This window comes from Emys orbicularis, chromosome 1 (genome assembly GCF_028017835.1).
Source record: "Emys orbicularis isolate rEmyOrb1 chromosome 1, rEmyOrb1.hap1, whole genome shotgun sequence".
Classification (NCBI taxonomy): Eukaryota; Metazoa; Chordata; order Testudines; family Emydidae; genus Emys; species Emys orbicularis.
The window spans coordinates 362284871-362311785 of NC_088683.1; the positions used below are offsets into that span (position 1 = coordinate 362284871).

The 26915-nt window shown below is 55.6% G+C and overlaps 1 protein-coding gene across 1 annotated transcript in view; it reads right to left on the minus strand.

Annotated features, from left to right (window-relative positions):
* Positions 1-548: 548 nt before the first annotated feature.
* ARAP1 (ArfGAP with RhoGAP domain, ankyrin repeat and PH domain 1) overlaps positions 549-26915 on the minus strand; it is a 232725-nt gene continuing 206358 nt past the window's right edge. Inside the window, exons 25-35 of the mRNA XM_065423386.1 lie at positions 26352-26438; positions 25353-25421; positions 24568-24685; positions 19505-19618; positions 17445-17587; positions 15727-15759; positions 12148-12230; positions 8485-8535; positions 6869-6932; positions 5941-6096; positions 549-566 (exon numbers count right to left, since the gene is read on the minus strand). Of these exons, the coding sequence (XP_065279458.1) occupies positions 549-566; positions 5941-6096; positions 6869-6932; positions 8485-8535; positions 12148-12230; positions 15727-15759; positions 17445-17587; positions 19505-19618; positions 24568-24685; positions 25353-25421; positions 26352-26438 (936 nt within the window). The remainder of the gene's footprint in view (positions 567-5940; positions 6097-6868; positions 6933-8484; positions 8536-12147; positions 12231-15726; positions 15760-17444; positions 17588-19504; positions 19619-24567; positions 24686-25352; positions 25422-26351; positions 26439-26915) is intronic.

A 26915-nucleotide genomic window follows, 5' to 3' on the forward strand; every position in this document is an offset into this window, starting at 1 on the left:
CGAATAGACAAGGCCAGGTTTTCAGACGTGCTGAGGACCAGCGGCTGTCACTGCCAGCCCGGCAGGAGATGTCGTCTCCACACCTGTGCACGGTGCAGGAGCCGGCTTGCTGGCGTTACCCACGCTAGCACAATGCAGCTCTCTGACCCTGCCGGTCGGCTCACAGGTCAGGCAGCACCGGGACATGCCTTTTAGATCCAGACCTCCTGGGTTGAACCCCACGGAGAGCCAGGCCTGGGGGCAGCCGGGATCGAGACGGAAACTGGAGACTCCACGGTCTCTATTACACAGATCCCAGCTTGTCACGCGACCTCCTGATCCGAGCAGCGGCCGCTTGGGGGGAGATGGAGCGGGCCAGGGGGTGGGATCTGCCCAGGCAGTCGCTGTGAGCTGTAGCTCGGCTCGGAAGACGAAGGCGGCTCTGGGCTAATTCTGGCTGCCATTGGGTCCTGGGAGCGGGGGGAAGATCTCCCCAGCACACCCCGTGACACAGAGCTCCGCAAACGAGCAGGAATGCTTGAAATTACCTGACGCGTTAGGCCTCCGGCTCATACGTTTCGAAGAAGCTGGAGAGAGAAAATAAGGAGGAAGGGGTTAGTTTTCCTTCTCCGACATGGACCGTTGGTGGCGCTAAGTAGTTGGAAGAGCCTCGGCTCGGAACAATTGTGGGTAATTAGATGAAGGTGACAGGGCTGCTCCCTGGGGAACAAAGGGTTAACTCCGGCTCAGTTTCCCCTCCCGCTGTGTAGCTACTCAGGGGAACCTGTTATCAATTAGCTGCCTGCCTGGGAGAGGGCGAAGGGACGACCTTCACTTTGGAACTACCCTATGAAGCCAAGAGTGGCCACTATCTGGGTCTCTTGGAGCATCTTTCACTCCAGGATGCCCGAGCGCTTCCCAGACCCCAGTGAGTGCGGGACAGGTGCCACCCCACTCTGCAGGGGCAGGAGCCGAGGTTAAACGACTCGCCTGAGACGGGAGCTCAGCGGTGGAACCGGGCAAACTCAGCTGCTGAGACCAGCAGGCCGGTCTCCACCCTCACCACCACCACGGCCTACTGAGCACCACCGCATCAGCCAGCGTGACCACGGATGACGGCGTCGCACCAGGCCTTGCGCAGTGACATTTCCAGATCTGGCTGAATCCTGCAAACCCACGAACCTCAGGGGCAGCCCTGCGGGCACCTCTGTCCCTCTTAGAGGCACCCGGCACCTCACGTGCTCATAGAAACACAGTGGCAGGACCTGGTAACCTGTCCCTTAGCCAGGCTGCTCCCGCCCCCACACAACCCGCATTCTGGACAAAGCGCCTCACGCTGTTCACCCCCCCCCCCCCCCCCCGGGGATGGTGCAGGCATTAACCTCACCAGGGTGCTCCCTTAGAACCAGAGCCACTGGATCGCAGTCCTGTCTGTCTGGGGACATGTCAATTTCTCCAGCATCCCCCCTCCCCAGGAGTAACACACTCTGTGCTGCAAACCCCAAGTGCTTGGGGAGACACCCCAGCCTCCTGCAGAAAACAGGGTATATGGGAAGCCGATGATAACACTTCATGGCCCCAAGGCCCTGGCTCGGAAAAGACACACACTATTTGCCTTGAGCAAAACAGCGAATCGCTACAACCCAGGCCTGAGTCACAGGGAATTATTGTTAGCAGTTTCCCGCTCACGCGTTGCGACGGCCTCACACTCAAACCGCCTTTTCTTTACTCCACAGTCCGAGCGGGGATACTGGAAACTCGAACTGTGCAGCTTTGGGATTGGTCCAAAAAAAATAATCACGTGATATTGATTGGAGGAGAACCTAAGTGCATCCCGCACAAAGACTTGTAAGTGTGACTTTAAAAATCCCTTCCTGCAAGCATTGTGCGCCCATCAAACGTTTCAGCTCAGACGGCCACAGTGTCCAAGCACCACACAACCCCCCTACACGGTAACTGTTATCCCTGTTTAGCCAGATGGGGAGCGAGAGCACGGAGAGATGCAGGGACTTGACCAAGGTCAGTCTTGGCAGAGCTGGGACTTGAACCCAGATCTTTGTCCAGCACCTTAACCGCACGACCATCCTGCCTCACCCGCATGCCTGAGGGAAGTGACCACAAGATGGGCCACAAACACATCCACGGGAAAATCCTGTATTATCCACCCAGCTGCACAAGTAACAACCCCAGCAGCGGCAGCTGCCAGAAAACGTGGCAACCTTTGCGTCAGAGGAACAAAGAGGCACTAGGTTGAATAGCCTGGCAAGCGCTTGGAGCCGTGGTACAAACATCAGCCAAGCTGAGCTGTCCCATTGCTGCTGAACCAGACCTGCTGCCGGGGGGGCTGGCACAAAATCACCAGGGGAAGATTAGACAAATTAGAGGATTGGGCCAAAAGAAACCTGATGAGGTTCAACAAGGACAAGTGCAGAGTCCTGCACTTAGGACGGAAGAATCCTATGCACTGCTACAGACTAGGGACCGAATGGCTAGGTAGCAGTTCTGCAGAAAAGGACCTAGGGGTCACAGTGGACGAGAAGCTGGATATGAGTCAACAGTGTGCCCTTGTTGCCAAGAAGGCTAACGGCATTTTGGGCTGTATAAGTAGGGGCATTGCCAGCAGATCGAGGGACGTGATCGTTCCCCTTTATGCGACATTGGTGAGGCCTCATCTGGAGTACTGTGTCCAGGTTTGGGCCCCACACTACAAGAAGGATGTGGAAATATTGGAAAGAGTCCAGCAGAGGGCAACAAAAATGATCAGGGGGCTGGGGCACATGACTTTTGAGGAGAGGCTGAGGGAACTGGGATTATTTAGTCTGCAGAAGAGAAGAGTGAGGGAGGATTTGATAGCTGCTTTCAACTACCTGAGGGGGGTTCCAAAGAGGATGGAACTCGGCTGTTCTCAATGGTGGCAGATGACAGAACAAGGAGCAATGGTCTCAAGTTGCAGTGGGGGAGGTCTAGGTTGGATATTAGGAAACACTATTTCACTAGGAGGGTGGTGAAGCACTGGAATGCGTTACCTAGGGAGGTGGTGGAATCTCCTTGCTTGGTGGTTTTTAAGGCCCGGCTTGACAAAGCCCTGGCTGGGATGATTTAGTTGGGAATTGGTCCTGCTTTGAGCAGGGGGTTGGACTAGATACCTCCTGAGGTCCCTTCCAACCCTGATATTCTATGATTCCATGATTCTGTGAGATGCTGCCTCTAATCCTGACCCCTCAGATCAGCTGGGGGACGAACAGTCTCACCCCAACGACAGATTCTAATCCGTCCGAGCAGCTTCGGATGGGGAGGCAGGGGCTTGCGGTGAAAGTGCATCGTGCACCGAGAGACTGTCCATAGCGTCAAGGGGCCAGGTTAGGATCAGCCCTTGCCCAGCGGTGGGAATGCAACATGCCTCATCCACACACTGTCCAGCCTGAGCAGTTGCTCCTTGCTCCCGCTGGGAAGCAAAATCACATCGAGAGGGGCAGGAAGGAGGCAGGGCCGCGGCCCAGCTCTGCCTGTGCCAGCACGCACATTTGTCTACCCATGCGCTCCTGAGCCCCGGCTTGCAGCCAGGGGGATGTGGTCGGATACGGCGCCCCGGCGCTCTGTGGTTGATCTCCGAACCATCCCAGAAACAGGAGGGGAGAGAACATTGCCGGCACCTCACCAGTTACTCTTCAAAGACTCAGCACTTTCCCTCGGGACCCACCCGCTGCCCCATCAAGCCCCCCTTTCACGAGTCCTTTCGTTCCCGGCGTTCAGAGCAAGGAGACGGAATCGTTTCTCTGTCTGCCTTGCTTAATGCACTAGGCGCTCAGTGAACGCACAACGGGCCCCTTGACAGCTCTGCCGCGAGGAGTCCGAACATCCTTGGGAAGTGGACAACAGCTCTAGGCAACTGGATCCTGGTTCAATGTACTCAGTACCTCAAAGCCTTGCTACTCTGCAGAGAGATTTCTTGAGCATGCTGGGGGGTTATACAAGGAGCCCCATCCTTTTAGGAATCATACCGCACCCGCAGGCAGTTTATCTTAGTGGTTAGAGCATGGGAGTCCGAGTCAGGAGTTTTATTCCTGCCACGGATTTGCTTGCCCCCCGCCCCGGGAAAGTCACCTAAACACTCCGTGCCTCGGTTTCCCCATCTGTCAAATAGGGCTAATGATGCCGGGGCCCACCTCCCCTGGGTTTGGTGAGGGTGAATTCACTGATGTGCACAAGGGCAGAGGCTTGTTAATTTGGGGAATCTCCTGAGAAGCTGCAGATCCCAGGGGCTTCCCTGCGATGCTGCATGCTGACGGGGGGGGGGGGGGGAATCTGGGCTGCCTAAGTCCCACAGGGCCCTTATGCTTCCCACCCTTGAGGCTGGTGGCGGCCTGGCCAGGACTCGCACTGAATGCTGCTCCCGTACCCTCTGCCCTTTCCCTGCGTGCTGCACCCACTGTATGCAGTTCGGGATGCGGCCACATCCTGAGGGACAGAGACGGGAAACGGCCGCCAGCTGCAGGGTTAGCCCCACACTCTTGAACCGAGCAAGAGCAGAAGAGGGGAAGCAAACACAAAGCAGCGTCCGATCGTGGCCCCAGGTGGGGAGCTGGAGGGCATCTCTCCCCGCCCCCTCTGCCAAGCAAAAAGCCAGATGCATCCCATTGCACAGAGCTGCGCTGGAGATCCTGTCCCACCGCAGCTGTCATTATAAACCTGAGGGAAGGCAGGGCCCAGGGTGCTGGATCTCCCCGGCAACGGACGCTTGTACCAACAGAGATTTAAACACGGACATCGTGAATTCAGTGCTGGGAAGTGTTGGTCCCTTCCTGACCCACAGCGGAGATACAGCCCGGGCAGCGGTGGGGCAAGCTCCCCCCCGGGCGCCTGGCCAATGTGCCACGACCCTGCCCTGACCTGCCCCCTCTAGAGAGGCCCGTTCAGTCCCTGGCTTCTCTGCAGAGAGGCCTGCTAGTGGCCCCTTGTGAAGACGGTATTTGCGTAGGAACGCTTGTCTGCTAGCGTTGGGCTGAGACCCACCGGCTCATGTCATGGCCCCCACCCATTGGAGTGGTGGTTTTTCGCCACGCAGTCACTGGTCCATTAGGAACTGGCGTGAGACTCACCAAGCCACTGAGCAGTAACGAGGTTCAGTCCCTACCAACCTGGGCTGGTAGCTGGAAAGCATCAGACGGCCAATCGCCCAGTCCCCAAGCCATGGAGGAGGAGCTGGCCGGGATGACCGCTGCTAGCTGCCAGTGGCTTCCCTCTGGCCACCAGCTGCATTCCTTAGACCCAGCTGTCCTGCTTTCTGGGGCCAGGAGAAAAGCTTCTGGTCAGGTTTATAATAGCAATAAGGACCCCCTGGAGCAGTCCGTTGGCAATCAGATAAAGACCAGCTCTTTGCTAACCGCCCACGCCCAGCTAGTCCTTATCTGAGTCGCCGACTGCTGGGTCGGGCCTTGTTGCTCAAGCGAATCCGAGAGGTTTCCACGTTTGTGGAAGACACAGTAGACGAATCACAGTCTGCAGTAGCCTCTCCGGCAGTCCCCCGTGCGTGTGGACAGGGAAAGGAGAGGGACGGGGAGCTGATTTGTAACGGAGAAGGAATTTCAAAGCAGCGACCCCAATTACCAGGAGAAATCATCTGCTGAGCTGCATCCCCTGTCGCTGCATCATGCCTGCAGGTACCTCCCTGCCGACCTTGGATAATGGCTCCCGAGGCCTGCTGGGGACAGTTACCCAGCACTGCCCTCCTGGCTTTGTTGGCTCTGAGTCAATGACTAGGACCCAGCCCGGAAAAGGATCGGGAGCCAGACTAACAGCAGAAGATGCTCGGTGTTCGCCAACCCCACCCAGCTCTCGCCTTCTGCTCTCACGCGTGGGAATCCTGTCCCCGTCCCACCCGCCCGGCAGGCGTGATGCTACGAGCCAGCAGGATGCCGCTACCTGCACCGTGAAACCCAGCGCCGATTGGTTGTCACTCACAGTTAGCGGATCAGCAGCAAAAGCAGCCACACTGTTCCTCATCTCATTCTCATTGCCCCGCAGAGGGATGAGCGAGATGTTACCCAACCTGGAGTCCTGCTGCGTCCGCGACGCCCGCACCTTGGAGGATTCGGAGGGCCACACGTTCCCACCGTTCTGGGGAGGGAGAGCAGACACACGGCGAGTGAGCAGATGGGGGCAGGGACGCGGCACAAGCCTGGGATCTCAGTGTGCCAGTGAACGGGGCCTCGCTGAGTGCTCTCGAGTTCAGACGCAGAGCGGCGCCGGAGGCCCTCCATACTGTCCGGCCAACGTGCCTCAACTCTGACCCCAAGTTCCACTCAGTCTTTGGCCTCTGCTCATCCTGGAGAGCAACCAGAGCCCACTGCAATGCTGCGCCAGCTCTTGTCCATAAGGAGCTGGACTAAGAGCCACCGAAGCATTTCACATACGGCTCTGAACAGAGATCAGAGACTTCACTACTGAGTGGGGAATCTAGTGGCCAAAGGCTTTACAGCCTGTTCAAGGGGATCTTTGAGCCAGCCAGTCAATGACCGACGCTGCCCCTCTCCTATGTTTATTCTCTCCCACCCCCGTGTCCCCATTGTATAGATGGGGCAACTGAGGCCTGGAAAGGCTGTGAGTTGCCCAGGGTCACCAGGATGTTTGTGGTGGGGTAGGAATTGAACCCTGCTCTCCCACACCTCAAGCTAGTCTTCTGGCCACCAGACCATCCTTCTTGGGCTGGCTGGGGGAGATGGTGACCTGGCTGCGTGGGCTGTGAAATGTGACTGTCCTGTGAGGCCGGCAGACCCCCACGCCAGGCCCCCCACGTGGCAGGGGGTGTATCCGAGCCATGCAGCAAGGCCCCTCCCACCCTGAAGGATGGCAAGGCGTGCTGAGGGGCCGCCCGCTGCTCAGGTGGTACCTGTACATAGAGGAAGGATGCGAACCACTCCCGCAACTCCATCTGCGTATCGCAGCACAGGTACCTGGGGAGGAGATCAAAGGGGAGGTCAGGGTGGGTGCGTCTGGCTGGAGGGGACGTGAGCAGCGAGACGAGCCCCTCCCCTGCCCCCCACCCGGCCTGCCTGCGTCCAGCGTAGGGAATGCAGTTACTTGCAAGCCACCTGTGGCAGAAATCCCACAGCAGATGTGAAACATGCCCGGCCCTACAGGCCGGCTCGCTTGCTCACAATCAGAGCTGCCTCAGTGGCTGCTATTCCAGGCAGCAGCCGGATGGCTCCCGCCCAGCGCAGGGCACAGACAGCACAGGGGCTGCCGGCTGCCCTGGGTCCAGCCCTGGCGCTTGTGACCAGTGGGGTTGGATCTGCTGGTGTAGCCGGAGGCAGGGCCATCTCTAGAGAGAGCCGTGACCCTGCAGTGCTCCCTGCTTATGTATCAGGGGGATGTTCCCCCGAGAGGCTGCACTCAGGTTTCCTTTCAAGCCTGGGTTTGTTTGCAGCAGGGAGGTTGATTCTGGCTCATGAATCTGATTTGTTTGAACCTGATGGATCAGATTGGGTTGAGTCACAAATCTGATCCGGCCTTTATGCTAGCTTGAAAACCAGGATCTTTAGGCATTTGGGATCAGGTCCCAACGTTACTGGGCTCTCAGCATCTCTCAGGATGGGGTCCTGGCTGTCAGATTAAGAAATACAGCTGTGTGTCGAGTGATCTATTCCTGACATCATCATTAGTGACCAGAGAACATCTGGAGTGTCGGATGATGAAAGTTGCTTCCAAGCTCTAGATAATTAGACAGCAACGGCAGCTAGACTGGCAGAGCCAGAGAGAGCGAATCTAGAGCAGGGTTCTCAAACTGGGCGTCGGGACTCCTTGGGGGGTCGCGAGGTTATTACATGGAGGGGGGGGGGTCACGAGCTGTCAGCCTCCACCCCAAACCCCGCTTTGCCGCCAGCATTTATAATGGTGTTAAATACATAAAAAGTGTTTTTAATTTATTAAGGGAGGGTCGCACTCAGAGGCTTGCTGTGTGAAAGGGGTCACCAGTGCAAAAGTTTGAGAATCACTGATCTAGAGGGACAGATGGTTGAAGAAATGGATAGTGTCTCCTTTAAATAAAATTATGCTGAACAGGCTGGGAGAGGGGGTGACAGAGAGCCTACTCCTCTCTCCTGGATGGACTCAGAATTACTGGACTGTATGTCAGAGCCCCCTGTCAATAGAGTCTCATTTAGCTCAAGTGACAAGGACCCACAGATGGGAGTTTTAAGTAGCTACAGTCTGGCACGGCGAGATCTGGGCTGGTGATGAATTTGTTTCAATAATAACTGTACCAGGCCATGCAGACAGATCCTGGCCAGGGACATTTCTGTGCAGAAACGACTCCTCCTCCCCAAGTCTCGTGCGGCGGGGAAGTCCCTGAACCCCTTTGGTACGTGAGCACGGTTCTGTTTCTGAAATGAGCTCCGCCTCCATCCCTGTCTGCCTGAACTCCAGCAGATCGGGGTCTGGGCCTGGTTACGCTTAATGAACAGCTCTCCTCCAGCAAAGCCCCCCCGGCCCGCCACGGCTCCTTACCACTGTTGCTTTTCATGCTTCTCGTTTTCATACAACACCGTGAATCCCCAGCTGCCAGGGAGAGAAGAGAACAGAACGCTGAATTCCAAGGTTTCCTCTCCCAATCAACTCCACGAGCTTTAGGTTAATAACTTTCCCAATAGAGCAAACCTGGTATCCCAGCAACCACAAGCCTCTCTGCGTTACCGTTGCAAACTGTTGTGATTTGACACCACTGCCAGGCACTTTCCTCCATGCTCTTTGCTTTTGGAGAGGCCAGGTGGCACTTCAGTCTATTGCTGGCATCCTCCGGCAATGAGAGACTCTCCGCAAAGGGCGGAAGGCTGCCACGTGCCATAAAATCAGCCTCTCTCACCGTTTTGTGGTGCATTTGATCCCAATGGATCACCAAGTTTGCCTGTCAATTAAATGCAGCCACATCTGGGGTGGGGAAGGTTTAACAGCACAATGCAACGTCACACAGCAGGGTAGGCCAGTAAAGCAAAAGACATTAGCCCTGATTCTTCCCAGTTTTACACCAGTGTCCAACCCACAAGTTGTCCCCAAGCACAGCTGTCTCAACCAGCCAGTGAGACGGTGATGTGCAAATCAACATCACAACCTGCCGGGCATGAGTGGAGCTCTGGCAAAGATGCCAGCTCCACAGCACTCCACGAGGCACCATCTGGCCTTTGTGCCAGCGTGAAAACCAGGATCTTTAGGCCCCAACGTTACTGGGCTCTCAGCATCTCTCAGGATCAGGCCCATTTTTAGTAAGGGCTGGCACCAGGGCCAACCCCAACACCCCGCCTCCCCCAAGGCAAGAGCCTAGCCCTGCCAGAATCTGAACAATGGGGCTAGCTGGAGGTGAACCACAAGTCTCCAGCCCACTCCCTGCCCTCTCTTACCCGACCGAATTGCTCCCAGTTCAGACCCAGCCATGGGGCTAAGCAGGGCCCAGCCAGATCAGTACTTGGAAGGGAGTCTGACAGTGCTGATGCTACAGTAAGTGGCCCTTTCCTCCGAGGCAGTATTGAACCCACGGGGCAATGCTTCACCGAGAAGCTTGTCTGAGGTCACCCTCAGCTGCTTTGTACAAGGGCTGGGGCGCCTTAGCCAGATTTCAACCTGGAGAGTAACGCTGCTCTCTGCAACTTGTCCCTGGGCCATTGCCCGGCAAGCCTGCCCAACTCCTAAACTTGAAGGGTACAAGTTCACAAGGGTCATGATCATCTAGTCTGACCTCCTGCACTTTGCAGGCCACAGAACCTCACCCACCCACTCCTGTAATAGACCCTTAGCCTCTGGCTGAGGCACTGATATCCTCAAATCATGGTTTAAAGACTTCACGTTACCGAGAATCCACCATTTACACTAGTTTAAACCTGCAAGTGACCCCTGCCCCATGCTGCAGAGGAAGGCGAAAACCCACAAGGGTCTCTGCCAATCTGACTGGGTGGAGGGGAATTCCCTCCTGACCCCAAATAGGGGGATCAGTTAGACCCTGAGCATGTGGGGGAGACCCACCAGCCAGACACCTGTGAGAAAATTCTCTGTAATAACTCAGAGCCCGTCCCACCTCCAACACGCCGCCTGAGTAGGCTGACTGGACCTGTCTCCAAACTGCACTGAGGAAACATCTGTGTCTGTTCGTGCTTCATGCCATCCTCTCCTGCCCACTTTGGCACCAAGCGCCAGGGCCTGCTGCCAGCTGCAGAGGGTGAGAAACCCGGGTGGGGGGAGCCTGTTCTCCACTCTGGTTCCACGGCCCAGCAGGGTCATCAGCATGTGCGTGCACCTGGCGTGGATCACGAACTCCACCGATACCTGCGCCTCTTGCAGTGAGAGGAAGACCCTGGCGCACCTCTATGTCGCGGGCGTCAGGCTGCAGCCGCTCCAGAACCTCTTACTGAGGCTCCGGCTGCACTCTCTGATCCAGGCACACCCCACCCCTGGCCTCCTTGTCAACCTCCTCTTAGCGCTGGCCAAGATGGCCGTGGCCCATCCCAGCGGGAGGAAGCTGGACGTGGAGTGGGGGGGGGGTTGCTCAGCGACTGGGGGTCCCTATTTCTGGTCCCGTCTCTGACCGTGTCTCTGGGCAGAGTGCCTCTGGACGGTGCCCACTGACTCCTCTGCGGAGCGGTGGGCGCTGTCGGGGGTTCTCGGCTCGGTTTCCCCCTTTGGATCTCAGATTTTTAACCTTTAACCTTCACTCCCGCCCCTGTTTTTTCATTTGTTGTCCGCAGTATTTACTTGTGGCCTGGGGTCAGTGACTCCTTCCCCTTGGCTGAGGGGGCGAGATTTTAGCTTTGGGTGGGCGTAGGCCTGCCATCTCCCAGCAACCCGCCATGCAGAGCGGGGCACAGGGACCGTTAGGCTGGCATGGAATCAGGGCAGAAGGCGTTGAAGGGGCCGGCCAGCACGACGTTGTTCCCGGTGCTGCTGAGAACAGGTTTTCCTCCCAGGAAGTGCTAATCCCTTGGCAGGTTGGGGCTCTGGGGGCCTGGGGATGTCAGAGGAGGGATGGAGAGGAGCAATGTGTCCCAGACACAGCCTGAGGCTCCAGAGGAAGAGGACTGTGGCTCGCTAGGCTGCTCTGCCATCTGGTGGCAAGAAGCCAGAGAACAGGAGAAGTCCCAGTGACTGGGACGGTGCAGGGTTCCTTTCCTGGAGGCAGTCCTGATGCCTGCAGCACTGACAATGCACCTGGGCTTCGTTCCCAGCTTTCACCTGCCCGTGGGAACAGCAGAGGAGAGCAGCAAACCTCGGCGCTTAAAGCACAACAGCGAGACAGCTGAGTCTTGTGCAGCCTGGGGCAAAGGCGCCTCCAAGGGGTTTTACGCACCTCTGGTTCTCTACTGGCCACCTCCTGGCACACAGCTCTGCTCCACGGGCAAGGTGCAGCCGCTAACACTGTTCACAGCAGGGAAACCACAGCACTGTTATCCAGGCAGCGGATGGCTCCTAGCGCTGCAGCTTGGCTTTAGCGTGACAGTGCTGTGGGTCAGTAGAGACCAAGTGGACTGCGTGGGGGGGGGGGGGGGGGGGTGGGGGGGGGGGGGGGGGCTGGGAGCTCAGCCCTCCTGGTTCTGCCACTGCACAGCCTTGGGCAATTCCACTTTCCGTCTTTGTGCCTCAGTTTCCCCTTCTGTGAAATGGAGACAGTGCTATTGGCCTAGGATGACCGCCACCTCCACAGAAGTCAACAGCTGCTTATCAGGAACTGCAATGATGCCTGGATCCTGAACGGGGTTCCTAGGCACGGCTGCAGTCCGGTAATAAATAACTGGAATGGATCCTGACGGAAGATGCGATAGCAGCATTCCATTCCAATTGGTTATTACTGTATTGAGGTCGTGCCCAGAGGCCCCGTTCAGGCACCAAGCGCAGTGCTCAGAACATTAATGAATGAAACCTGCAATCTCATAGTCAGCTGGACCCCTACTTCACAAATGGGGAAACTGAGGCACAGAGTGGAGCAGTGACTCACCCGAGGTCACCCAGCTATTCGCTGGCAGATCCAGGAGTTGAACCCGGAGCTCCCAGCTCCCCATCCCTCTGCTCTATCTACTAGACCTTGCTTATTGCATTGCCATGGTGGCCTCATGGCTTCCTGTTGGCAGGGCTGACTGAGCCCAGGACGCACGAGAAGTGCCGCTGTTCAGACTCCAACCCATTGCTCACCAGGATGGAGGGCGAAGTTTCTTCTTAATTCCCAGGTAGACTTTCAGATTCTTGACTGGCCACTCTTTCTCCGGTCTGTGGCTCTGGGGAGACAGAAGGAGAAGAGGGAGTCAGAGAGAGAAACATCCCAACATCGACAGTGAACCCTCTGCCACGGTGCGGACGTATACAATCTGGATCAGCCTTCCAGTTATGATTGCAGGGGACTGTCCATTCTGGTGAATTCAGCTCCAGTAAGCAGAACTCTGAATGATGCCAAAGCAACACACAAAAAGAGGAAGGGTTTTCTTCCTCCAACAACAGAAATACCCTTCTGGGACAGACAGACATGAATATAAGGCCTTCTTAGAGACCAGCCTGCAATAGAGCACCAAGGGCAAGCAGATGGTGCAGTACTGTTCTCCTGACTCACCCAGCAACCAGACCAGGTGGGTCCTATTAGCTCCAGCCTCAGGGTATCAAAGGGTTGAGTAAAGAGGAGGAGGTGGGGGTGACACACAAGGTCTTGCTCAGAAAAGAACAGGAGGCAGCTCCTTACGTTTTGTTCTGAAGTGTAAAGGTGAATGCCAGGAAGGAATGGGAGCATGGGGTGTGTGTCTTGTGCAGAGAGTAGGGTTGGAGCTCTGTCACTCACAGACTTTGTTGAACCAAATCCTGTCCTCAGATGTGTGTATGCAACCCCTACTGCTGGTTGGGGGTGGGCTGACCCACATTAGGGGCTTGTTCACACTGCCCCGCAAGCCACTGTATGTGCACTCCTGCTCTGCCTGGGACCCAGAAGCCAGGGCCTGAAGCTGGGCTTGGGGCTGGGATCTCCCGAGCACAGACACAGACTTGTGTTTAATGCTGGGGCTATGTGCATACAAACAGAACGGGCCCAGCTGCGCCTGCTGCCTGCCCCCAACCTGTCTGTGACATCACCACAATGCCTACAGACCGTGAGGTCCAACAGCAGGCGAGGGCCTCAGCGAGACCCAGGCAGTGGCAGCAGATGGAGCCGTAATCCACAACGCTCCCGTTTCCATATAAACATCTCTAAGGACGCAGGCTGAAGGAGAGAGGGGTGGAGGACGCAGGCGAGAGCAGCACAATGCGGGTTTTCCCAGGCGGTGTCAGCCGTCAGGGCCCCTCTGAGAGGAAGGAGCAGGGGTGAGAGGTGGGGTGGAACAGAGAGACATGACCCTGGCTGCTGGAGAAGGGCCCCAGCCACACCCCACGGACTCAGTCTCCCTCTGCCAGCCGGCCCCACTCGCCTGCTCCTCACTCCATGCGAATGGAGTTACTGCCTTCACCTCCAGGCCAGTCCTCCCGTACATCTGGCCCTGGTTCAGTCCACAAATACCCACCACCAAGCCTGGATCAAGACCTAGACACGCTGGCCTGGAATGGCTCAAACCGAAATTGCAGATCGGCCTATGCGGAAGGCGGGACTGCGTTCTAGGTGTGGAATGGTATGTTACAGACGTGTTACCTACGTGTCAGCTCATGCCTTGAGTCACAGGAGTGCAGCGATACAACAAATGCTACCTGTGTGGCATGCACATATACCTGATGTCTGTTTTGTTCCACTCTGGGGAAGGTTGGGGTTGGATCTGAATTTTGTCAAACCAAACTCCTGGACCTGATCTCTGGGCTCTCGAACCATCCAGCACTTGGCAGCTTGGGCCCATGGTTCCTATTTACTAGGGCTGGTTCTGAGATACGCTGGGGCACAATTCAGTCTCCAGGCTGGTCCTGCTTAGGCCCCATATGAATACGGCCGATTATATTCATATGTACAAGCCCCAAAGGGAGCAGTTTACACAGTCAAGTCTCAGGCAGGCAGCACACACAGCAAAGGCGAATTGTAATTACAAAACCATCGGTCTCACACTGAGCCACTTACAAAAGCACCCCTGGGTCATGGTGTGATTACACGCGGGAAAGATCAGCATTGACCCGTCACCCAGCAGTGCCTGCGAGCGTCCGTTCAAGGGAGAGGAATTGCTCGGGCTGATGTGTGTGTGTGTGTGTAACTAGGAGTGATGGGACAGAACCATTCTCTGAATGCCAGAACCCCCCCCACTCATTGGCGAGGTCTGCTCGATGGCAGAATAGCTTCCGCAAGGGAGCCCCATCGCACAGGACATTGACACGGGACTGGACAAAGCCCCGAAGAGCACATTGTGGGGAACATTCCTGCGCTAGACAGGAAATAGACGGAATGACCTAATAGTAGACTTGTTTCACCCATAATTTCTACGGTTCTACAGTTATCCACTGCCCCTCAGTCCCCCCCACCCTGGGACAGGCAAGCGGTGAAAAACTGTCTAACTCCTGGCCATCATCCTTTCACACCCTCCTGTCTGGGAACGTCTGCTACCACAGAACGGCACTGCACCCAGATGCACTCCTCAGAGGGGCGATTAGACCTCCCTCGTTAACCTTGGGAACAATGCCTTTTCCCTGATGGCCAAATGAGCGCTGGGGGTGGATTACACAAGTGTTTGCAGTCCCGGCAAGCTCAAGAATTATTGAGGGGAACAGGCACTTTAATATTTCCGCCACCCCTGCCCATACAAGGGGTCCAAAATCATGCCCACAATGGCAGCAGCTTCGCTGGCTATAATGCCCCCTCGATCACCGGGTGGTGACAATCTGGTCAAAACCTCCTCTTTCAATGGTGCAGTGTTAGGGCCCTGACCTGGGACTTGGGAGACAAGTTGAATACACAAACTTCCTATGTGACGTCGGGCATAGTCATTTAGCCTCTGTGCCTCAGTTTCCCCCCTGCACAAGAGGGGTAACGGCCCTGCCCTGCCTCCCAGGGGTGTTGTGAGGTGCTCAGATACTGTGGTAACAGAGATACAGGGGACATTCAGCAAACTTGGGAAAGGGCCACTGGTAACAGGGTCAGGCCGAATCCTGCCCTAGGGTAGATGCCTGGACCAGCATCAGAGCCCTGACTTTGGCTCTGAGCCTTGGAAGATTAGGCATGATTTCATTTTGGCAATAAGTCACCCCACTTTCACAGGCTCGGTTGCTTCGGGGATTTTCATGGAGCCCATTGTCTTTGCCCGTTCCCTAAGGTTGCTGGTGTAACTTCCCTCGCCATGGCAACACCCGCCTGAACTCTCTCATTACAGCCGCTAGTTACAGTGCATGTCAGGTGTCTTTGGGAACACAGCTCTGAGGGTGGAGTGGTGTGTGTGGGGGGGGGAGTGTCCACACACAGCAGGCAAGACATTTCCATCGCTTACAAGAGACCATTGAACTCAGTGGGGGCTGGATCACACCCTAAAAAACCACGGTGGTGTTCTACGGGAACAGCCCAAGGCACTAGCAGGAGATCTATTGTTTTGTATCATTGTTACACAATACTGCCGTATTTTTTCCCATGATTTCCCTTTGTGATGGTGTGAATCCATTTTTTTCGGATAAGGAAAACCACGTGCTCACGTGTCTCACGCAAACACACCCCTGAATGTGTTTAGTGACCGGATTTGGGTTTGACCCAGGGCAACCTTGTAAGGCAAGAGAGCAAATCAAAGCCCACAGATCATCCCACTCAGATGTCACACAGCACACTTCTCTACTCACGTTTTCCACGGCAGGCATCCGCTGCTTCAAGCTCTGTTTAATAAAGGATCGGGGTTAAACCAGACACAGAGGATCAGCCACAGACTGGGGAGAGGTGTGTGTGTTTTGGGGGGTGAAGTGCCACCCTCTGGGTAACCCCCTATTCTGCCCCATCACTGCCACAAAACAGGAGGCTTGTAAAGCCAATGGGGATCTGCGTCTCCCTTCCCATGGAGCAGGGCACGCAAGCTGCAAGGATCCATGCAGTGGGGCTCGGGGATTTGGGCACTTGGCCACAAAGGGTGTGATATTTGGGCAGGAAGGCCCAGAGACTAAAAGGGCAGGACCAAACTGTGTTGTAAGCAGCGAGTGGAGTGAGCCTAGAGCTGGTTGTCAGGACACCGGGGTTCTAATCCTGATTCTTCCAGGGACCCACCGTGTGGCTTTGGACAAGTCACGCCATCACTCTGTGCCTCGGTTTTCCCATCTTTGAAATGGGGATCACAGCGCTTGGACTGCAACATGTGAAAAGCCGTATTGCAATGCAACGTATTATTGTGACCCCGCTATGGTGACATATCACAGTCCCCAGGCCTTACTGGACTGCTAACACAGTTTGACAACGTGGTTATAACAGAGTTTGGTGCTGTCTTCACAGAAACTGCATAGTGTAAACAGATGCTTACTCTTCATTTCATCTCTGCTGCTATAAATGGGACTTGAGAATGAGAAGTAAATAAGCCTCCAAAGTGTTATAATGAATCCGAAAGCACAGGCCCTTTGCACTTGAGCCAAAGGAGACTCCCCATTAGCTGCTAGCAGTAGAGGACCCATGACACACAGTGAAGCAGTTCTGATTCCATCCAGTAGAGGGAAGTGGTGCACACACCTACTAGGCAGTTTGCTGCATAGGAACATAGGCCTGGTATGACCTCCTGGGTCACTGAGTCCTGTCCCGGCTATCACAGGCAACTCTATCATATAATCCCGGTCATAAATTTAACAAGCTCCATCTTAAAACTAGCTGGGTTGTTGGCGCCACTGCTCCTACTGGGCAGCTGTTCCAAAACCTCCCTCCTCGGATGGTCAGAAACCTTCTTCTCACTTCCAGACTACATTTACTCATGCCCAGTTCATCCCCATTTGTTCCTGTGCCAACATTATCCTTTCATTTCAATAGCTCTTCTCCCTCCCTGGTGTATTTACAGAGCAATCCGATCCCCACTCAGCCTGTATTTTGCTAGGCTAAACCAGGCAAGCCCTTCCAGTCTCCTCCCCTAAGACAGGCCCTCCACTCCCCATATCATCCTCACAGCTCTTCTCTGCACCTGTTCCCTTTTACATTCCTCTCTCTTGACCATGGGTGACCAGAACTGCACGTGGGATTCCAGATGAGGTCTCACCAGTGCCTTGCACACAGGCATTGATACGTCCCCATCGCTGCTGGAAATACCTCGCCTGCGTACACTGGAAACAAAACCAACTGAAATGCCTGCAGTCGAGTGCCACTGACCACAGCGTCGCCCCGAGGAAGAGTCGTCCCCCCCCCAGCGAGATCTTACAGCTACTGGTAAGGAGAGGCAAAGAGTGGATGACAGAGGGGACGTGGAGCCAGAAAAAAGGATGCTCGCGCAGGCCGGCTTCGGTCAGTAGGGGGCGCTGCAGGCCAGGAGGCATGGGAAAGGACGGTGTGCTGGGACGGGAGGTGGGAGGGGATTGTGGCAGCCCAGGCAACTCACCCGCACTTCCTTGTAGAGCCTCAGACAGCTGTTGTTCAGGATGAAGTATCGGTCGTGGAAGCCCGTGCTCAGCCCGAGCCCCAGCAGGTTCCTCTCCTCCCGGAACTTCATCATGCCGTGCTTGCTGTCGCTCACTCTGCTGGCTGGAGAGAGCACAGAGCCGGACCGCGAGGGGTGAAACACACGGCTGCAGCCCACGCCGCACCCGACGGAGGGTAATTCCCATCCCGCCTCTAGCTGGCAGACAATGCATAGTGCAGTGGAGTGAGACGAGAGATCCCGGAACCTGCCCTACTGGTCCCATACTTGGCAAATGAGGGTTTCCACTGGGAGCGGTGGCCTCAAGGAAAGGCGCGGACACACAGACACACACACACTCGTGTTAGGATACAGATATTCAGGCCTGTCTGCAAAGGCCTATACTTTAAGAATTTAGGTGTATTCTTATCACGTAGCTAGTTATAGAGGTATAAAAGAAAGAATCAAAATCACTGTCTGTCTGTGTAAGGGCCTTCTCTTACTGTGACAGTCTGAGCCCTGTTCTTAAGCTAAGGCCTTCGGCTAAGCAGCAGAGGCAGCCATAAACTGGGAAGTGAACGGTCACATCCCCACATTCCAAACTAGTCACATTGAAATAAGGTGCTATTGGGCTGTTAGGAATACAATCCTGTCCTGATATTCCTGTCACCTCCAGAGAAAGGGGAAGAGCCTAGACGATGTAAAAGGAAACTTAGTTTGATGGCATCCTGTCTGGCAAGAACTCACTTATCAATAGCTGGGACGTGAAATCCTCATTTCTGTATTGTTCTATCACTGTAGGCTCCACTTCCCTATTGTTTGTCTGTATAATCTCTGTCTGGTTCTGTGATTGTTTCTGGCTGCTGTATAATTAATTTTGCTGGGTGTAAACCAATTAAGGTGGTGGGATATAATTGGTTAAATAACCATGTTACAATGTGTCAGGATTGGTTAGTTAAATTTCAGTAAAATGATTGGTTAAGGTATAGCTAAGCAGAATGCAAGTTTTACTATATGGTCTGCAGTCAATCAGGAAGTAAGGGGGGAATGGGAACAGGGACTGGGGGTGGGGGAATTGGAATCATGTTTTGCTAAGGGGGGAGAATGGGAACAGGGACACAGACAAGGCTCTGTGGTGTCAGAGCTGGGAAGGGGGACACTGAGGAAGGAATTGGAATCATGCTTGCTGGAAGTTCACCCCAATAAACATCAAATTGTTTGCGCCTTCGGACTTCGGGTATTGCTGCTCTCTGTTCCTGCGAGAAGGACCAGGAACGTGAGGGGGTGAAGGAATAAACCCCCTAACAACTCTCTCTCTCTCTCTCTGGGGCGCTGCAGGCCTCCCTTTGAGGGTTTCTAACCCTGCTCCCTTGCGTCCCAGGCTCTCTCTGCAAAGGAGTCTCCTCTTTCTTTGAGGAACCACCAATGGAAGCTGCAGGGTCAGGCCACATTTGCCATCCCCTGGTCCAGGGGGCAGGGCTGCGGGAGAGAGCCCCACTGCCCCAGCTGGGCAGAGACATGGCAAATGATCTGTGCAGAAACTGACCAGGGCAGGGCTTGATAATAAATGGGCTTCCCGTCCCAGTTGCAGGGTGAGTGAGAAGAAGGGCAGGCGCTCAGGAAAGACACTGATGTCATGTCTCTTTGCCCTCTGTTCGCAGGATCAGCTCCGATTGCGTCTGGATTGAGCCCATCTGTCAGGTTGAAAAGCTCCTCCGTGCCATTGGTTGGCGCCGGCTGGCGTGCGCACGCTCCTAGGTCTTTCCTTTTCCCCTCCCTCCCACTCCCCAGCCGTGGGTTTGCTGCCTAGTGCCCCCTAGCACAACCCAGTACTGACAAAGGAAGAGCGCAGAACCCTAGACTGACCCAGGATCATCTGGGTGCAGGATTCTACAGGGCACGTGTCTCTGTGCCGCGCGGATCGGACCAGCCAGCTCGCTCTCTCTTTTGGACAATGAAGACTAGGAAGTGCGAGAACCCTGAGCGGCCTGGATCCCATCTACACTGAGGTACGTCTCCAACAAACCCCTGCAACCACCTACCTAGATAGATAAGCATGTTCTCCATGGACAGCTGCTTCTTCACCACGAGGTAGCTGTCCGTCCCCAGGCCGTGCAAGATAGGCAGGACTTTCTCAGAGTAGTGCAAGGGCCGCTCTGCACGGGGAAGGAGGAACAGGTGTATTAATGCCCCCATCTGGCTTACCCCCTCCCCGCCGCGACCATGCTGACGGTGACCAAAGCTGCATGTTTTAACTCAACTCTTTGCGAGCCAACTGAACGCCCCTTGGCGGAGGATCATCATTTTACATGTATAGAGCCTCTTCAAGTGCTTTACCAACTATACCCAAGCATCTCTTCCCCCACCACCAGAATGCAGCCACCTCTGGGGTGGAATGTGGGCGGCTGGTCAACAGCCTAGAGCAACACTACCCAACTGCTTCAGAGAGGCAGTGAATGAGATCCTTTCCAGCTGAGGCTGCAGGGTGGAGTTAGGGAAGCAGAATGCGAGGATTCAGGCTGGACACCAAGGCCTCATGCATCTTCTCTGGCAAAGAGCGCCTGGGGGCTTTTAATGACCACAGAGCTCAGTCCCTCAGCTTTCTGACTCATCATCAGCATAGCGCCCCCTAGCACAACGCTGGGTAACTGCTTCAATACAGATTCAGAGGGAAAACATCCGTGCCATGTCATGCAGCGCCAAAACATTTGTTACGGGTCTCCCATACATGCACTGGCCAGGCCAGATCCTGCTTAGCTTGTGCGATCTGACAGAATCACGTATCAGCCACAGTAAAAAAATATAGCCAGGGAACCAGAAAATACTAGGGAGTGGGCCACACCATTATACTACTGCCGGGAAATCAATAGTAAGCATAGTGCAGGGTGAATTAACTAGTCCAATCAACTAACAAACAGCTTTTGAACGGGACAGTCACCTTCCTAACGAGTTCTCCTGTCCCACTCCGCTGTGGAGAGCCCAGCTTTCTGACAGAGCTCCTTGGCACTGTGCGGCCGCTTGGAGAGGGGACGGGGAAGGCGGATGAGGAGAAAAAGAGGTACTTGCAGACCATAGCCAGTGCAGCTTCTGGGTGCTGTTGCCACCAGAGGGGAACAGGGTTAATGATACTCCTGTTTTTGTCAGGAGCTTGGAGATCAACGGGTGAAAGGCCACGGATCAGAGCTGGGTGCCAAAAGGGCTGTCTTTGCTGCAGAGCTCACTCGGGATTGGCACCTGGGTCAGCCTTGCCTGGGGGTGAGAAGCCCCCCTGCAAAGCCTCACCCACGTTACTCTGTCTTCCCTTGTGTGTCACCCGGGGGAATGATCCCGGGTTCTTCGTGCTGCAGACGCTGAGCCACACGATGGTTCTCTCCCAGGGAATTGTGGGAGGACTTGTCTGTCCTGGGCACAGGGGGGGAATCGTGGGAAGGTGTTGGAGGACTATCAGCACTGCAGTGATTTAGCCTGTGTCCTCTGTAAAGTGGGTAGGTTACCAGGCCGAGTGAAAGACTCACCTGGGTTTTAACCTATACCCCAGGGTGCACCCGCTAGCTCGGGCTGAAAGCACCACTAAGCTCAGGTGAGACGGCTGTGTGTGTTGACAGGAGGTGGTCAGGGTCAAACCCCGAGGTAGAACCCGAGTTGACTCAAGTGAAGACGTGCCCAAAGAGGGCTAGATGATCATAATGATCCCTTCTGGCCTTCAAATCTGTACAAGCTACTTCCCCATCATGGCCCCGATCCTGCCCCCGCTGACCTCACTGATCATATTGCCAGTGACTTCAGTGGAAGCAAGACTGAGCCTTTAAAGGAGAAACAACAGCGTATGTCAGCACCGGCCACAGCGTGAGGTGAGCTCACCCCACGCCCCGCGGGGAGGCAAAGGGGAGGTGTTACTGCAGACGGATGGGCCTTGAATGACACATGGCCCAGCCGAATGGGTGCAGGCGGTTTCCCCTTCCTGAAGGCGGCTCAGCCGTCTGGAGGTCGGGAAACACTGCTCATGTAAGGCCTTTACTGCCACTGGGATTTTCACAGCATGGCCGGGCAAAATCTGGAGAGGTCCTGAGTAGCTGCAGAGCACCCACTGCTTCCACTGACTTCCTGGGTGCGCAGCTCTTTGCAGGATTCGGCCCTCTGCTGCTACTTAGTATTAACGTGGGGCCTTTCATCCAAGGATCTCAAAGCACTTTCCAAAGGTGAGTAGCTGTAACCCTCCCTGTTTAAAGGAAACCGAGGGCACAGCGAGGGAAAGGCCTAACTTCAAAGTGGCTATTGATTTTGGGTGCCACAAAGCTGGGGAGCCCAGCTGGACACCCAGGGCCAGATAGTCAAAGGTATTGAGGAGCTTCAAAATGCTGAGAGGCACCTAGTGGGGTTTTTTAAAGTGCTTGATGCCTATCTGCATCTGTAGGTGCCTAAACACCTTTAAAGATCTGGCCCCCAGCACCTGGTTTGCAGCACCTCTGCAAATTCAAGCACAGAAATGGAGGGCGGGAAGAGACCTCAAGGTCATTTAGTCCAGCCGCCTGCGCTGTGGCAGGACCAAGTCAACATAAACCGGCCCTGACAGGCGTTTGTCCAGCCTGTTCTCAAAACCCACCAGTGACAGGGATTCCACAAGCTCCCTATTGTAGAGCTTAACTCCCCTGAGAGTTAGAAAGGTTTTCCCAAAACCTAACCTAAATCTCCCTGGCTGCAGATCAAGCCCATTACTTCCGTATTACCTTCAGCGGGCATGGAGAACAACTGATCATTGTCCTCTTTATAACAGCCCTTCATGTAGTTGAAGACTTATCACAGAGGTGGGCAAACTACGGCCCGCAGGCCACATCCGGCCCGCGGGACCCTCCTGCCCGGCCCCTGAGCTCCTGCCCCAGGAGGCTAACCCCCGGCCCCTCCCCTGCTGTTCCCCCTCCCCCGCAGCCTCAGCTCGCCCCGCCGCCGGCGCAATGCTCTGGACGATGGGGCTGTGAGCTCCTGGGGCAGTGCAACTGCAGAGCCCGGCCTGACCCGGTGCTCTGTGCTGCGCGGTGGTGCGGCTGGCTCCAGCCGGGTGGTGCGGCTGCCTGTCCTGGTGCTCTGGGCGGCACAGCTGTAGCGCCACCTGCCACCGGTGCTCCAGGCAGCGCAGTAAGGGGGCAGGGGGGGGTTGGATAGAGGGCAGGGGAGTTCGGGGTGGTGGTCAGGGGGCGGGGGTGTGGATAGGGGTTGGGGCAGTCAGAGGGCGGGGAACAGAGGGGTTGAATGGGGGCAGGGGTCCCGGGGGAGCAGTCAGGAAGGAGAGGGGGTCTTGGATGGGGTGGCAGGGGGCAGTCAAGGGTGGAGGTTCCAGGGGCGGGCAGGGGACAGGGAGGGGTGGATGGGGCAGGGGTCCCGGGGGGGGCGATGGGGAACAGGGGGAGTTAGAATATAGGATATCAGGGTTGGAAGGGACCTCAGGAGGTCATCTAGTCCAACCCCCTGCTCAAAGCAGGACCAATGCCCAACTAAATCATCCCAGCCAGGGCTTTGTTAAGCCTGACCTTAAAAACTTCTAAGGAAGGAGATTCCACCACCTCCCTAGGGAACCCATTCCAGTGCTTCACCACCCTCCTAGTGAAAAAGTTTTTCCTAATATCCAACCTAAACCTCCCCCACTGCAACTTGAGACCATTACTCCTTGTTCTGTCATCTGCTACCACTGAGAACAGTCTAGATCCATCCTCTTTGGAACCCCCCTTTCAGGTAGTTGAAAGCAGCTATCAAATCCCCCCTCATTCTTCTCTTCTGCAGACTAAACAATCCCAGTTCCCTCAGTCTCTCCTCATAAGTCATGTGTTCCAGCCCCCTACCCATTTTTGTTGCCCTCCGCTGGACTCTTTCCAATTTTTCCACATCCTTCTTGTAGTGTGGGGCCCAAACCTGGACACAGTACTCCAGATGAGGCCTCACCAATGCCAAATAGAGGGGAACGATCACGTCCCTCGATCTGCTGGCAATGCCCCTACTTATACAGCCCAAAATGCCGTTAGCCTTCTTGGCAACAAGGGCACACTGCTAACTCATATCCAGCTTTTCGTCCACTGTAACCCCTAGGTCCTTTTCTGCAGAACTGCTTCCTAGCCATTCCGTCCCTAGTCTGTAGCAGTACATGGGATTCTTCCATCCTAAGTGCAGGACTCTGCACTTGTCCTTGTTGAACCTCATCAGGTTTCTTTTGGCCCAATCCTCTAATTTTTCTAGGTCCCTCTGTATCCTATCCCTACCCTCCAGCATATCTATCACTCCTCCCAGTTTAGTGTCATCTGCAAACTTGCTGAGAGTGCAGTCCACGCCATCCTCTAGGTTGGATGGGGCAGGAGTCCTGGGGGAGGCTATCGGGGGCGAGAAGCAGGGGGGGTCGGATAGGGGGTGGGTGCTGGGCCACACCTGGCTGTTTGGGGAGGCACAGCCTCCTCTAACCGGCCCTCCATACAATTTTGGAAACCCGACGTGGCCCTCAGGCCAAAAAGTTTGCCTGCCCCTGACTTATCAGGTCCCCCCCAGTCTTTTTTTCTCAAGGCTAAACATGCCCAGTTCATTAACCTTTCCTCAGCTCAGGTTTGATCATTTTTGTTGCTCTCTTCTGGGCTCTTTCCAATTTGTCCACATCCTTCCTAAAGTGTGTCACCCAGAACTGGACACAGTTCTCCAGCTGAGGCCTCACCAGCGCTGAGTAGAGCAGGACATTTACCTCCCATGTCTTACATACGACACTCCTGTTAATACACCCTGGAATGATATTAGCCTTTTTCACCACTGCATCACATTGTTGACTCACGTTCCATTTGTGATCTACTCTGACCCCCAGATCCTTGTCAGCAGTACGACCGCCTGGCCAGTTATTCCCCACTTGATAGTTGTGTGTTTGATTTTTCCTTCCTAACTAAGTGCTTTATGTTCGATCTAAGTGACTTGCAAGGTCACAATGTCAGAGCCAAGATTCTCCCGATGCCCTGCTCTAGTCTGCTTGCCAGAGCTATCACAGGTTGTCCATCCAGCTCTCGGACCCAGTGCCCCACCCGCTCTACACCTGGCAGGTTACCATTCTCGGAGTAACCCTCTCTCCCGCCCAGACACCGACCTGCTTCCTCCCTCTCATTCACTTCGAAGCAGCTCCAGTACTCCTTCTCCTTTGTATCGATTTTCCTCCGCTCCAAGATCTCGAAGGTCAGCTCTTCTGCCGTCATGGTGGCTGGGATCTGAGGCGAGGAAGAAAGAAGCCTCTCTCGTGTCTGCATCATGGCAGGTCACGTCTCCAGATCCCCCCACCCCTCAGTGCAAGCCCGAGCATCCAGTGGGGTACCAGCCCTTCTGACCAGGAACCACGGACCTTTGCGTTCGTTCTGTGGCTAGCGGGCAGCCCTCGGAAGCGGTTTGCCAGGGCTGCGCCTTCTGTCAGGGCAGTCAGAGGAAGGCTCTAGCTCTGCTGTTGAAGGGACCAGATTGAAAATCCACTCTGCACTGCTCCACACTGGTATGTGCACAGCCTCCCGAGCAGGATCCCCTGATCCCCCGTGCTCAGAGTCACATGCGCCCTGGGGTGGAGGTGGAAGCCCCCGCACCCGCCTGCCCAGCGCTGGGGCTCAGAGGGCAGTCAGGATGCAATCGGTTGCCCCATTTCACGCCGGCTGTCTGGAGCACCGGCGCCACCCTGACTGTCCCCCAAGCGGCACTGTGACGCCCCAGCCCTTTGGATCAGAGTGAAGGGAGCATCGCGTGCCACCGCCCGGCATATCCCTCCAGCTTCCCCTTCCTCGGGGCGCACAGCGCATGACATGGCTTCCGGCGGAGACTCTGCAAAGGCCTGTCCGAGGCACGCCCAGCGACGGCCTCTTTCCCTTCCCACCGCCCCTGCCGTCGCCTCACCTTGACGTGCTGCTCCGCTTCCGTCTTCTTCTCCTCCAGATACACTGTGCAGATGAAGTCCCCGGCTTGCTGGAAGGAAACAAGAAAGGGGCTTTTACCAGCAGGTTCCTGTTTACAGAGGGGCACCGACACTGGTGAGTGTGAATCCCCTCCCGGCCTGGCCTGCAACACCCCAGAGTTAATCTGGGTGCAGAGATCCCCCTCAATGCCCTACATTATTCGCTGAATAACCCCCCATCACAGGGTGGCTGGCCCTTTAAGGGGAGAAGGGTCCCAAGCCCTACCTGTGATACACTTAACTCCACAGGTGGGCAAAAGGAAGGTCATGTGATCGGTGGGTCATGTGATTTAATCAGGCCACTGCTCAGCAGGCAGCTGACCCTGTTTCCACCCCCTATTCTCAAGCAATTCAGCACAACAATGAGTTTTGTCGCGGTCCCACTAGACTAGACGAGCGCCCCCTGCTGGTCAGCAGCAGCAGTGACTGGAGCCGCGAGAAGCCATCAGCCGGAACATGGAGCATTTCTCGCTGGCTTTGTGGTGGTACAGCGGTGGTCTAACCGGGGATGTGAGGACAGACCCAGAGGCTGCTGACTGGGAGGGGGAAATAGCTGAAAATGTTTTCTATTTCAGCTTCCAAAGGGTAACAGGAAGTGGCGTGAGCTAGCTGGGACCTAACAAGCTGCCTCCTTCTACCGCCGAGGATTCTGGGAGCGATAGAAAAGGGGGATTTGCTCTTGGGAGGGCGAATGGGCAGCCCCAGCACACACAGCGCCGTGAAACCATGTGTGTCAGAACTGGAAGCAGCCTCTACAGCCAGACCGTGAAAGCGGAGAGCGACCCTCCCAGGTTAGCTGCTGGAGGAGACTAACTGTGTCTGCCTGGCCCCTTTGGAGTTCCTGAGATCTTAGTTTCCCAGTGGATCCCCGAAGAGAACCGAGTGAGCGTGTGCAGGTGAGACCTGCCCCTCCTCCACCAGCGGGCGGACGGGCCGGCTACCTGGGTTCCACTGGACGAGCCGGCTATCCGCATCTTGATGATGGCTGTGATCTCGTCCTGCTGTTTCCTCATCTCTTGTTCGTCCACCTGCCGAGGGGAGAGAAAGCCAGAGTGATCGAACCCTCCGCAGCCCGGCAGCAGAAAGGCCAGATGGACAGCTTCACGTGGGGCCCAGCTCTGGGAGGACACGAGCCTCCCCCATCAGTCCCTGCCCCCCTGCCCGTCACTGAGCTGTGCTGGTCCGGAGTCACCCACCTGCCCAGCTCCACTGGCCAAGGAAAGGCACTCAACAGGGCTTCCCGTGCTTCTCCCCACCCGCTCCGATGTCGAGTGCCTAGCCCATGCGGTCATGGCTTCACTGCTCTTGTTATTCATGCTAGCTCAGGTACGTCCATACGTACTGCATTCACACCCCCTGACAGCAGTACAGCCAGACCCTCTGTGTCGTCAGGGTCTCTCCTTGATCTGTGAGACGCAATCCCACCCTCCACTTGCCTCCAAGCAAACTGGACTTCTCCAGCATGGCTCAGACACAGCCACCTTCCCCTCATGGATCCCCCAAAT